Source organism: Rhipicephalus sanguineus, chromosome 5, assembly GCF_013339695.2.
Source record: "Rhipicephalus sanguineus isolate Rsan-2018 chromosome 5, BIME_Rsan_1.4, whole genome shotgun sequence".
NCBI lineage: Eukaryota > Metazoa > Arthropoda > Arachnida > Ixodida > Ixodidae > Rhipicephalus > Rhipicephalus sanguineus.
Genome location: NC_051180.1, coordinates 207,722,028 through 207,735,354, shown reverse-complemented (window position 1 = coordinate 207,735,354; position 13,327 = coordinate 207,722,028). Strand labels below are relative to the sequence as shown.

At 48.4% G+C, this 13,327-nt stretch overlaps 1 protein-coding gene across 1 annotated transcript in view; it reads left to right on the top strand.

The window, feature by feature from the left end:
* LOC119395198 (neprilysin-like) overlaps window positions 1–3,643 on the top strand; it is a 56,101-nt gene extending 52,458 nt beyond the window's left edge. The window contains exon 6 of the mRNA XM_049416117.1: window positions 3,482–3,643. Coding sequence (XP_049272074.1) covers window positions 3,482–3,643 — 162 coding nt within the window. The remainder of the gene's footprint in view (window positions 1–3,481) is intronic.
* The last annotated feature ends 9,684 nt before the right edge of the window (window positions 3,644–13,327 follow it).

The window sequence follows — 13,327 nt, the reverse complement described above, 5'->3', positions numbered from 1 at the left end:
TTCCCTCCGGCCACAATTCGGCCAAATAAACAGGTTTCATTCTGGCAACGCCGACTGCTGTCTTCGCGGTCGCGTCAGCGACGCCACATCAACATATATATCTGCCAAATAACAGTAGACATTGTACAAGCTCTCTATACCAATGCACTATAAACGATAAACTACTTCTGTGAACGACACGTTTCACTTTCGGGTTATACCGATTCCTATGAAGGAGGGGTCAACCATCTTTTTATTTTGTGGTAGAGAGAGAATGCGTGTATGAAACGCACCTCCCCGAGATGAATGATGACGATGGGCGAAGCTAGGTCATGAGGTCCATAATGTCTACGTTGTAGTCGCCGACTAGTATAAAGGTGTTGCTAGCAGTTTTATATTGTTCTCGCTCACAATTATGATTGATATTAGTGTACTGTTCAACCATTTTTTTTTGTCTCAGATATGTACCCAAATGTTGCCCTATAATGTACATTGAATGACGTAAAGTGACATAAATAGTCGAGGACAAAGCTCGGTCCTAAGGTCCATAATGTGTACGTTGAAGTCGCCCGACTAGTATAAGGGGTTTGTGCTCGCAGGTGTTTTACATTGATTTGTCACAATTGCGATTGTTGTTCGTCTATGGTAACCTTTTTTCGATTCACATACTTTACATATGTTTCGACTATAGCAACGGTTTTCTAACCACCATGACAGCGCACAGTGAGCGTCGACGACCAAAGCTAGCTCCCAAGGTCCATAATGTCTCGTTAATCGCCGACTAGAATAAAGGGTTTGTGCTTCTAGGTATTTTATATTGTTCTGTCAAAATTGTGATTGATATTAGTCTATTGTTAACCTTTTTTACGGGATTTACGCGGTGCTGTGCCGTGAGCACGCACAACACCACACACCGGACAAGCCTAGACCCTAAGGTGCTTCGCCCCTAATAACTGAACGCAGGGCCCATATGACACGATGTGGAGGACAAGAACAGCAGAAGTAGCGCATACGACAGCGCAGACTCGAACCTAATCTCTGCAAACGGGCACGCTATATAGAAACGTTTTCCAAAGTGCATCAACCGCGTCGCAATGAAGGTATACACAAGCTAAACCGATGACGCGATGCGCTGCTCACGCATTCATGTATACTTGGCTACTATACTATAGATAGAAAGTTGCCGCACGTATTTGCACAAATCGGGAGCTATCGAGCATGTGACAAGGGAAGTGAGCCCAATACATAGCTCTGGTACATAGGTCGGATACGTGCTGTGATGCTGTAACAAGGAAAGTGTGGGTTTCTGGCCCAAAATTACTAATGGCGAGGCAATCTCGCGTACGCTGACGTGTATAACTACGGTCGTGCTGGCTTTGGATAATATAAAGTTATTTGACTGAAGAGATGGTGATGATTCCTTGCACATTGATCTTCCAGATGCTCCAAAAAAAAAAAGTTTCCTTTTCCTTTGTGTGTTGACGACAGACCATAATTGTCATTTGTCTAATTACGTAATAAGAGTTGTGAAATGCGCGCTGCGGTTACAATGCGCTGGCAATATGACCGTGATTGGCCGTGGGCGCTGCCTCTGGTAGACCGCGAAGAAGGCATTGATTGCGGTTAGCGCTAAACTTGGCACGCTGAGGCCCGGAAGCGATGGGACCCAAATATCGTTAATGGCCTCGAGTAAGCTCTGCGAGCAAAAAAAAAAAAACGAGATAAAAACACGCTTCTTTTTGCCACATTGCACAGCCATCGATATAGTAGACATCGACTCACTCTGCGACAATGAGTGCCGCATTGTTCGCAAGCGTCAATGAGATCACTGTTTCCGGTGAGTTGTCGCTATTACGTGCCCTCCATGGTCGTCGTTGCACGCCATCGTGCTGCAAACCATTCTGTAACACGACCACGATGCTACTAACTAACTAACTAACTAACTAACTAACTAACTAACTATAACTAACTACTAACTAACTAACTAACTAACGTAACTAACTAACTACTACTAACTAACTAACTAACTAACTAACTAACTAACTAACTAACTAACTAACTAACTAACTAACTAACTAACTAACTAACTAACTAAAACCAATGAGAAACTGGAATAAAAACAGGACATGCATTTGCGTTTGAACTCTCAATCAACACGAGTACCTCTATTTTGGGACTTCCAGTGCCAAAACCACGATGTTATAATGAGGAATGTCATAACAGGGGACTCCAGATTGATTTAGACCCCCTCGTATTCTTTAACGTGCACCTAAATCTAAGTACATAGATGTTGTTGCATAACTCGCAAATTTGTGTGTTCTATTTCTACTTTTTCTGTTTGGAACACATTGCCATCCTATATGAAACGCTGTTCTTCAACTGGTTTATTTAAAAAGCAACTGTTTTTCTTAGTTTCTGCAAGGCAGAAAGCATCAAAGCGCTACAACCAGAAGAAACAGATGAAGACCTAAAACTCCACACTGAAGCGTTGGAGGCTGTGATCTTTAAGCCGGACCTGGTCATCAAGCACCAACTCGTCGCCCGGGCCAGGCGGGCGGTCTTTAGTAACCGGCATCTAAATGTTTATTCTATCTCTAAAACCACGCCTGTTACTACTGATTTTTACTGTGCCTATACTGATTTCTTAAAGAATATTGTTTGTTATAGCATATTTTTTGTTTACCTCTGCCTTTATTTTCAGTTTTAATACACCGCAAGGTTTCCTATAATATTGCTGCTTTTTGCTACTTAGCGTATATTCATTGATTGGTAATCTTGGATAGGAGGTCTTGGACCGTTGTCCCTACAGCCCAGGGCTATTTAACCTCCTTCTGTATATTTATCTGAGTTATGTTCGGCGGAAGATTTCACCAGTGCGGATCAACGGTGACTAATCGGCAGACGGCGCCCAACGGAAAAGGGGCGCTTTGATGAAAAGCGTACGCTCAGAAGGGCCATTAGGCCGTTCGTCTCTACCCGCGCCTTTGTAGCTGAACCCCGCGACCTTTTGTCGACCGCTCCTTTCGCGGTGGAGTCACCCGTGCGGCGGAAGCGATCCCACGGAGACTGACAACGTAAACAATGTGTCTACGTCGCGACGGTCCTCACTGAATTAGCACCGACGTGGTTTTGCAGTAATTGCAACAGGCGGCGGCATCTTGTCGTAGACAAGGCTCGAGACGGCATTATAAACTGGGCACGTTGGTGATGTGTATTTCAGTGTACTTTGACTGTGTATGTGATTGATGGCGTCTTTAGTTGGCCTGCCGCATAGTGAGGGCAGCAAAGTGTGAGAACGTGGAGGCGGAGACACGTCTCTGAGAGAAACAAAGTTCTCTACCTCATTGGTGGAGTATCGAAAAGGGTTGGTCCCATAAGGCGGTCTCAGACGAGACAGGGTGGATTTAAAGGGAGAAATAGGAGAGGAGAGGGGAGAGCTTGGTGCTCGACGGAGAGATTGAGGAGGGGACAGAGGTCGTGCTTGGCGCCGACTCTGATCCAGGAAGTCGTTCCAGCACTCGTTGTGATCGGACGCGCCATGGCCCGCACGAGGAGGGTGCGCTCGCTGGAATCCAAGCAAGACGGACGTGCCGGCCGCGATGTCCTCTCCTCGCACCTCTCGCTGACCGGCGCCCCCGTGACGGTCTCCTCGCCTGTGATGTAATCAGGGGTCTGCCCAGAGGACCGGAGGCCAGCCAGAGTCCCGGGGAGATGTCGAGGAGAGGAGCCCAGAGCTGTTAACAGTAACGTTTATTTACAGGTAGCGTGTTGCTACTGATGGGGTTAGCATCATGGAAGCTCTCGGAGCTCGTGAGAGCTTGAGAGAACTTGGTGAGAGCTTGTCGGGAGCGCATCGGCGCTCGCATTTTATGTGCTGGCCTTCCCAGGGTTCCCTGTAGGAAAAAACAATGGAGGCCAGGACAGTCCAGTGAAAATTTCCATCTTCACCTCCGCCCCCAAAAGGGGAAGGTGAAAACGCCGCCCTCCTTCCCAACCCACGACAGGAGAAAGAGGCACATCCAGTTCGTCCCATGGCGAGGGAAAAAACAACTGCCCACCCGTGCACACACGGCCACAGCACGAAGACGTTGAGTCTTACGTGGAAGTCAATTTCGTAGTCTGTTGCAACGATGGTTATGCGCGAGGCAGACCACGAATTCCTGGAAACAGCGGCAACAAGGCGCCACGGAGAACGTGGGAAATGCATCCGCAGACGGGAGAGAGAGAGAGAATAAACTTTATTGAAGAATTAGAGTACGGGCTAATCCCGGGTGGAGCCCTCTTGTAGAGCCCCACTGGCCACGGCGGCTCGCCGGGCCTGGTCTAGGGTCACCAGTTGGCTCCCCAGTGCCAGCTCGGAAGCCGTGCCTCCCAAGACCCGTTGTGAGTATTTGTAGTGAGCGCAACAACCTAGATACTGCATTGGCTGGCCGCTCGGTACATTGGTAAGTGATGTGTGTAAGTGTGGCCCTGTGGTCTCCACAGACGGTTCCCAGACGCTGAGTCCTTTGTCCGGGGCACCTTGACGACAAAGCAAGCCGCCTCGACGGCCAACAACTCTTCCTAATCTGTCAGTCGGTCAGGCGTGCCCAAAGGGTTTTACGAGGGGCGCAGACAAACCTGAGAATATTAGACGAACGACCTTCGTGTTGTCGGCCGCTCTTGGGGCATCTCTGGAACCGCTGACCCGGAAGAAATCAGGGTAGTCTTAGCCGCAACGTCTCACGCGTCAAAGCGGCGCCAAGCCAGGCAGGCCGATCATAACAGCCCGTCCACCGTCACAGGAGGTCTCGAAGGGGTTGCAGCACCGAAGCACTCCGCAGAGACCGTAGATCTGCTCCCTTGTAGACGTTGACGCAGGCTGCACCAATCTCTGGACCTGAGCCATGGCCAGCAAACGCCAGAAACGAACCACGCAAGACTCGAGGCACAACAAACATAGAGCACTCAACTGACCTCGAGAAATGCCAGGTTACAGTTTTGGTAAAACTCCCTAGAAATTTACAATTGGTGCGCTCACTCGTGAAAATCAAGAATCAGATAACGAAGCCATAACAAACCTCAGACCTACTACGTGCGAAGCAAATCAACAGCCTAACGTTTTGCATCGTTTCCAGAGGAAGCCACATCCTCTAAGGCACGCAGGTGCTACGGGCGATACAATAACGAAAGGGAGTGATTTACACAATACACTAATTACATGTCACGAACTCAAATACAAATAAAATGTGTGTAAAGCTTGGTGTTAAACTGGAAAGGCACGGCCGGGTCAACAGCGTTACTGACACTTGCCCAACATCGTGGTCCAAACAACAAACCCCAGCTTTTGCGACGACAATTCTTAAAATAACCAAGCGACTCACGCTCCCTATTCGCTCCTACACAGAACGCACGCGGAAAGAACAATAAACAAACAAAATAATTTTCGCGCGGCTCTGCAAAAACTCGCACAGCCTATCCTGGCCTATCCTTCTCGCAAGCTTCGAGCTTACCTACGGTTCCGCCATCCAACACGTGGGACACACTGCGTCCACACATGACACGCAACGGAAATGCCACCAACTCCTTTTGAAGTCAGCTGTCATAATCCTATTCATGGCACCCATCTCTTAAGCCCTTAACTCGCTTGGATGCGTGTCACTAACCTTTGGAAAGCTAACTGCAGAATGCATATCGGCTAACAAAAAAAAAACCATAGAGCGCTAAAGAAAACAATGTTCAATACTAGCTGAACTAAACCGCAAGAGTCGCGAGCGCTACAAGGAAAATTAATTCCTAACTAAAATCAACAAACAAAAAAAATCTTTCCGCAAATCCTGAGCCGACATTCCATGAAAAGTTAACAGTTGTCCTCAACAACTTTTCAAGCGCACTCGCGGTGGTCGCGCCCAAAAGGCTTTTCTCGTCAAGCGGGGTGTACGATACGCATGAACGTTAATCACCCCCTCGTCGAGCCTCACTACTTTCCCTGAAGCGAACTTGTCTTTGTCGCCTCCTGCCACCTCGCGAAGGTCGTCGACCTCGCGGTGTCGCACCTGTTTCAACGTTCCGCGAAAGGGACAATGGGAAGCTCCTTTGCCCTCTGACCCCCTCTGCGAACCATGCGCTTCTCTTTTCTTTTTCTTTCGACGGCTCGGACGCATGCCGTAGAAACCTGTCAATGGTGACAATCGCACCTTTCTCGCCTTTTTGTGCCGACGTTTGAAGCACTTTCTCAAACGCTGCATCTTCGCTGCATTTCTGCTTTTCGGACGCTTTCTCCTTTTTGCCCGCTTCTTGGTGCAAACTCTGGAGCCCTTCGTCCGCCTGCGATGCTCATCAGCATCAACCCGCACGTCAGCTGTATCGCGCTTACTGTCTCGATGATTGCGCATCAATCCATCCCCCGACCGATTCCGCGTACAATGCGCTGCGCTGTTCTTTTCAGGAGCGGACTTACGAGCCGTCGGACGCGTCAAAGCTGTCACCGTGTGGTCAACAAAACAAAGGCCCTTGCTCAAAAGCCTCTCTGAGTGACTCGAAGTCAAATAGAGATAACGCTTGGGCAGGTTTTGTGACCCGGCAGCTTCAGTCACGGGTAGCTCGAATGGTCCCGCAATCTCCACGCGGCTATCAACCTGTGGATTAGCAGCGTTTAACACTTGCGAAGTCGCGCCACGTGTCATCTCAGGAGCGAACTTACATACTGTCGCACGCGTCAGAGCTTCTACCGACTGGTCACCAAAACGAAGGCCCTTACTGAAAAGCATCTCCGAGTGACTCGAAGTCAAATAGGGACAATGCTTAGGCAGGTTTTGTGACGCGGAAGCCTTCGTTTCGAGCAGTCGAACGCTCCTTCAACCTCCACGCGGGCTATCGGAAAACGCACACTTTCCTCTTCAACTATCGTTTCTTTCTCGCCACTCGCGCGTTGTTTGTGGCTTTCAACCCGTGGATCAGCAGCATTTACGGCTTCCTGAACCTCGCTGCTCTCATCTCCGGAGCGGACTTACAAGCTGTGGGACTCGTCGGAGATTCAGCCGTATGTGTCACCAAAACAAAGGCCCTTCTCAGAAGCATATCCGAGTCATTCGAAGAGGGATTATGCTTGGGCAGGTTTTGTGACCCGGCAGCCTCAGTAACGGGTAGTCCGAACGATCCCACAATCTCTAGCTGGCTATGGACCTGTGGATCTTTAGCGCTCTCTGCTCCTTTAATGTCGCTGCTGTCCACCAAGAGAGAACGTTCCTAGGCTTTCGGTAGGCGAACGAAAGATGACCAGGCTCTTGGCAACGGCGGCAGACGACCGGCTTTCTAGCCTCAAACGCCTTCTTGCTTCTCTTTTGAGCTACTCGCTACGGCTGTGGTCTCGTCTGATTCCCTAGCTTTGCGCGTATGCTTAAAACGCTGTCGGAATGCTTTTGGTGACAAGCGACGATTGCTACACAGCGCCTCTTTGACCTTGTCATACGCTTCAGCGTCCTTTCTGCTGAGTCTAGTTATCACAGTGGCGGCTTCGCGCGGGAGAAGTGTTAGCATTTTCGTGGCCAACTTTCGAGGGGGATTCCGGCATCCTCGCATGCCCGCTCAAAATTCACAAGAAAAAGTGCGATGTCCAAGCCGACTTCGAACGGCTGCAAAAGGTCTACCGCCTTTACCGACACCCTCCTACGTACTTCCGCGGGCCCTTTTTTTCGTTTTCCTCGGCCCACTTTTGGTTTTCTCGGCCTCTTTTTGCCTTTTTTCTACTTCTTCCCAGCACTCCTCAATTTCGTCATCCTCCGCACCGCATTCCTGAATTGCCCGAATCAGTTGCGGCTCTCTCTCTTCTCTCCCAACCTTAATTCCCAGCTCTTCACACAGTAGTAAGAGGTCTGGTCTCTCTAGCTTCTTACCAACTCCATGGTCTTCACGAGTGAGGACTTTCTACCCGCCGTGACGTTAGGTAGCGAACAAGCGAAGCCTAGACGTACGGTAAAACACTGCCAGTTTAGAACATGAAAGCTAAAATGGTGAATAGCTGTGACGTATGGTAGCGGTACAACGAAGCCTATACGCACAGAAGATTACACACAGATTTAGAAAACTTCAAAAGCTAAAACCTGGCAAAACTCAAAGAAAATCAAGCACTCACCATATCGTTGAGGCCCGAGTCAAGCATGGGTCATCCCGTTGCTGCTAACCAGTTGATGTGTTCCAGTTGTCAGCAGCATCACACCGCTGCCATCCAGTTGATGTAATCGGGGTTCTGCCCTGAGGACCGGAGCCAGCCAGAGTCCCGGGGAGATGTCGAGGAGAGGAGCCCGGAGCTGTTAACAGTAACGTTTATTTACAGGTAGCGTGTTGCTACATGATGGGGTTAGCATCATGGAAGCTCTCGGAGCTCGTGAGAGCTTGAGAGAACTTGTGAGAGCTTGTCGGGAGCGCATCGGCGCTCGCATTTTATATGCTGGCCTTCCCAGGGTTCCCTGTAGGAAAAAACAATGGAGGCCAGGACAGTCCAGTGAAAATTTCCATCTTCACCTCCGCCCCCAAAAGGGGAAGGTGAAACGCCGCCTCCTTCCCAACCCACGACAGGAGAAAGAGGCACATCCAGTTCATCCCATGGCGAGGGAAAAACACTGCCCACCGTGCACACACGGCACAGCACGAAGACGTTGAGTCTTACGTGGAAGTCAATTTCGTAGTCTGTTGCAATGATGGTTATGCGCGAGGCAGACCACGAATTGTGGAAACAGCGGCAACAAGGCGCCACGGAGAACGTGGGAAATGCATCCGCAGACGGTTCCCAGACGCTGGGTCCTTTGTCCGGGGCACCTTGACGACAAAGCAAGCCGCCTCGACGGCCAACAACTCTTCCTAATCTGTCAGTCGGTCAGGCGTGCCCAACGGGTTTTACGAGGGGCGCAGACAACCTGAGAATATTAGACGAACGACCTTCGTGTTGTCGCCGCTCTTGGGGCATCTCTGGAACCGCTGACCCGGAAGAAATCAGGGTAGTCTTAGCCGCAACGTCTCACGCGTCAAAGCGGCGCCAAGCCAGGCAGGCCGATCATAACACCTGCTATGCCGTGCGCCGCTCATCGACGGGGCCTCCGCCGCTTCGCCGATGTTGTGCACCGTGCCTCTGGCTGTGTTTCGTGGACCCGTCCCTGAACTCCCGTGACCGTTTCCCCCATCTTTCCTGTCCTCTTCTCTCTTCGTTGGATGGATGTGCCTCTCTCACTTCTTTCTCTATTTTTCCTACTTTTCTTTTATTCCCTCCTTACCCCCCACCCCTACATGGCACTGCGCCGTGTCGCCTATAGGCAGACAGAAATTAGGTGCCTTTTTCCCCTTCCTTAATAACCACAAGAGAGATCCAGGGACGAAGTACTAGAGATATTCTCTTAAGAGCTTGAACGCTGGGTGCGGGCCCAGCCCAGTTGTTGTCGCGAGAGCTGTTCAGTGGCCGCCCCGGCCTTTGTTTTGTCATAAAGTGTAAAAGAGTGTAAATAAACTCAAGTTCGCCAGGATCTGAGCAACCGGGCCTGTCCAGTCCTTCAACGTGTCGCCACGATCGTCCGAACCATCGGGATCACCTCCATCGACCCAAATTTAACTATCTGTATGGTGTTTTATACTAAGACCTGAATAAACTTGATTTGATTGACCTGATTGGAAATTGACCGAGAGATACCAAATAAAAGTCCTGGCCAACTTTCGAGTGAACTGAACCTAAGCACTGCTACTTTCAGTGTTTAAGCTTAGCACACTTAAGTAAATAGAGATGTGCAGCGAGTTGTAGATAGTTTACACTGTTGAAGCGGTCCGCAAAGTGGTTTAGTGTTGCGAACCGGTTCGCGAACCGTCATATGCATTTTTTTTTTATTTCTCCAAACCGGAACTGAACCGGGCGGAAATGAAGCGCGCCAGACCCGTACCCGAACCAAACGAAACATTTTCCCGGTGAACAATCTGATGCGCGTGTTTGCGAAAACTGCATTAAAGGGCCCCCACAGCACTCCGACTTCATAGACGAGAGAGTGGTTTCTTTCTCGCCTTCGCTACCCTTCCTGCAGGCCCTACCTCCTCCTCGCCAATTATTTTCCGAGAAAACACGTGGACAATGTGAGCACTAAGCTTTGAGCCTATGAGAATTTCGCGCTTTTCGACTACACGCTGTGATCTCCGCTTGCGCCGCCGAAAACGTACGAAAACAAGCGAAATTGGCTGATCGCGCACGATAGTCGTACTACACAAGGAAGAACGGGCGTGCGACTGCGTGGCGAAGTAGGGTAGAAGACAATTCACTACTGATATCCCTCGTATATGGACCAATGAAGAGGTTATTTCCTCATGACGTCACGTGAACGGGCTGCTGAAGTCACGAATGGTACCTAAAAGACGGGAAAGGCCAGGAGAGAATAACACGCTCGTTCTTTGCATTTTCAGGGGTTGTTTTGGGGCCCTTTAAGTCGGAAAACTTCAAGAAGCTTAAGCAACAAGCTTCAGGTGAATAACTCATGGATAGTGCAAGAAACATTGTAAACTGCACGCAGACCCTTCAAACAGATGAATTCGTTGTTATACCCTACTCTGAAATGTACTATTGAGCAGGATTATTGAAAAACTTCACACTTCATCATATTCTTCCTCTATTTTTTTACCCGTGTAGAGTAGCAGGCCAATGCATACTGACTCAGGCCGACCATTTTGGTTTCTTGCAACAAACTCTCTTCAGAAGAATATTGTTGTTTAATTTAGTGTGTGAATTGGTCAAGCATAATCGAATGAACAGGCGTCGTTTACACAAATGCGAGATATCTCTTTTGGGATAGGGTTGCACAGTTGTTTAATTTGTGCTTCAATTTTATTGATACGTGCCAGTTTTCAATCATTCTGACAAAAGGGATTTCAGGCTATCAACGTACTTTTTGTTTTCAAAAATTGGTATGATTTGGGTTTTCCCTAAAATGAAACCAATTTTATTCATATCGGTTCATCTGCTCTTTGATAACTGTATCTTTGCTCCTCACATGCATTCGATCGGTTTGGTTGGTTTATGGGGTTTAACGACCTAAAGCGATCTCAGGTCATGAGAGACGCCGTGGAGGAGTGGTCCAGGTAATTTAGATCACTTGGGATGCATTAACCTGCGCTTACACCGCGCACAGGCGTCTAGTATCTCGCCTTCATCAAAATGCGACCGCCGCGTTCGTGGTCGAACTCGCGCCTTTATAGAGTCAGTAGCCAAGCACCGTAACCACTGAGCCGCAGCGGCGTCACACATGCATTCGAGTCGGGAAATCTCATGCACGGCCCCGAGAGAACGCTTGGCCTTCAAGTTGGTTTATGCTAATCGGGGTGCCCTATTGTATCGAGAGCACTTAGATCTTTTGCGGCATCAGCATTTTCCGGTTCGAACTGGGCCTGATCCCAAATGCAGAGATAGTGTTCGATTAAGGTCCAAGGCTTCCCGCAAACGCGTAACATGAAAACAACGTCGCACAATGCCTAAGCCTGGGGTCAACACAATGGGGTCGCTCATGCATCGGGGCATTCACACACAAAGCCGTATCGGGCAGCACTTAATGGCCCGCGGACTGCGCCAAGGACGCGGGGCGGCCGACGTCATGCGCTTAGGCTTGATGTATGTGATTTCAAACTGTTTACAAAGCAATAGCGAAAAATAGTAGCGGCGAGTGACAAACAATGTTTCTTGATATCGTAGTGTCGGTGAGTGCGACTTTTCATCAAAGCAGCTGCATTCCTACAGACACCATTGTCCGGTATCACAATTAGCGCGAGTGAATGTGTCTATACCGGGGCCAAGAACCTGGCGATCCTTGTGCTTCGATGCTAGCGTCCTTTTAAGGTGCGTAGCAGAATGACGCTACGTCACCGCACTAGTAACAAACTCGCGTCTTAGGCAATACAGTGTATACCTTTGGCTTTGGTAAAATGAAATTCATATTTAAGACTTTTTACCGAAACAAACGTAAGTAGGAATACTGCTTTGTTTCAATTTGTGATCAAAAAAAAAAAAACTTTTCGAAGAAAAAGGTCATAGCGATACAAAAAAAAAATTCGCCCCTAAAGTTGTTAACACTCCACGATTCGTAGCACTGCGACTGCCTCACAACGCATGATAACGCATATCATGTGCGCGGCAGTTACACTTTGTCCGAAAACTTTTGCCCAGTTGAGCAACCTGTCATAAGAAAAAAATTGTTTGCTTGTTCAGGTGAGTTTCGCAGGTACCTATAGCTCGACATTCAAGATTTCAAAAATGTTAAGTTCATCTTTGTCAATGTTGAACGCGTGTTTCATCGTACAAGCTTAATCTGGGAATAAAGATGTGCAATCCATGGACCGAATTCACAAAACATTGTATCGGTAAACGCTGGCCGGTCGCCTGCGGTAATGATATTTCCTGCATCAGGAGAGCCTAAACTTATTCCCTACGAACACTATGGCGTAATATATTTTTATGAGTGCGGGCGCCGTATCCTTCGACCTAGTGGTTCTAATCATATGTTACTAAGAAATATTTACAACCTCTTGTACGATTTATGAGAATCGTACAAAGGGTTGTAAATATTTCTTAGTCTGCATTTTTTCCCTTACTAGAATATTTGATGACTTCAGTGCAGCGGCACGCATTTTAACGTCTCTCAATAACTTTAACAGCATCGTACATGCTTCAGTCAACACGCTATACTAATAAGAAACATTTGGCTAATAAATATTATTGCCTGCTCGTCGCAACAGAACGAATTTTAACTGCAATACGAGGAATCACAGCAATACACAGCACCCTCTCGGGTGCCCAGCAGAGCCCTTCAAAGTGATGCAGGTATAATGTGTCTGCTCTCTTCGGGGACCTGCCAGTTAACGCTCAGTTTCCTACCATTAAAACAGGCCACAAGCTTTAGGTGTGGGACTTTGGTCGTTTTCTATGCGCCTAAATAGTAAATACCCCGTCTTTAGCGCATAAAAATCCGGCCTTTGTAGAGAGAACCACATAACACTGATATGATAAGGCTACGCCGTGCCACGTATTTACGTCATTTCGCTCGAGGTCAGGGGAGTTCCTTCGAGATAATGTACACAAGGTATTCCCTGGTCTCGTGAAATAGATAAACCGTAGCAGAACTTCGTGTTGCATGTGTCTTAATTGACTTGAAAACATTCATGGCACGTAAAGAATGATAAGTTTTAGCAGCCGTTCAGACTAAGCAGTTTTCTTACTGTGGATGTGAGCCTTGACTTCGGTACAGAAAACGTAGTGCCACCGGTGGTCGCCGAACTGTACGCTTAACATTAGTGAAGTACTATCATGTATACAGGATTGTGAAGAAGAGTTAAAAAAGAGTGGCGCCCTGCT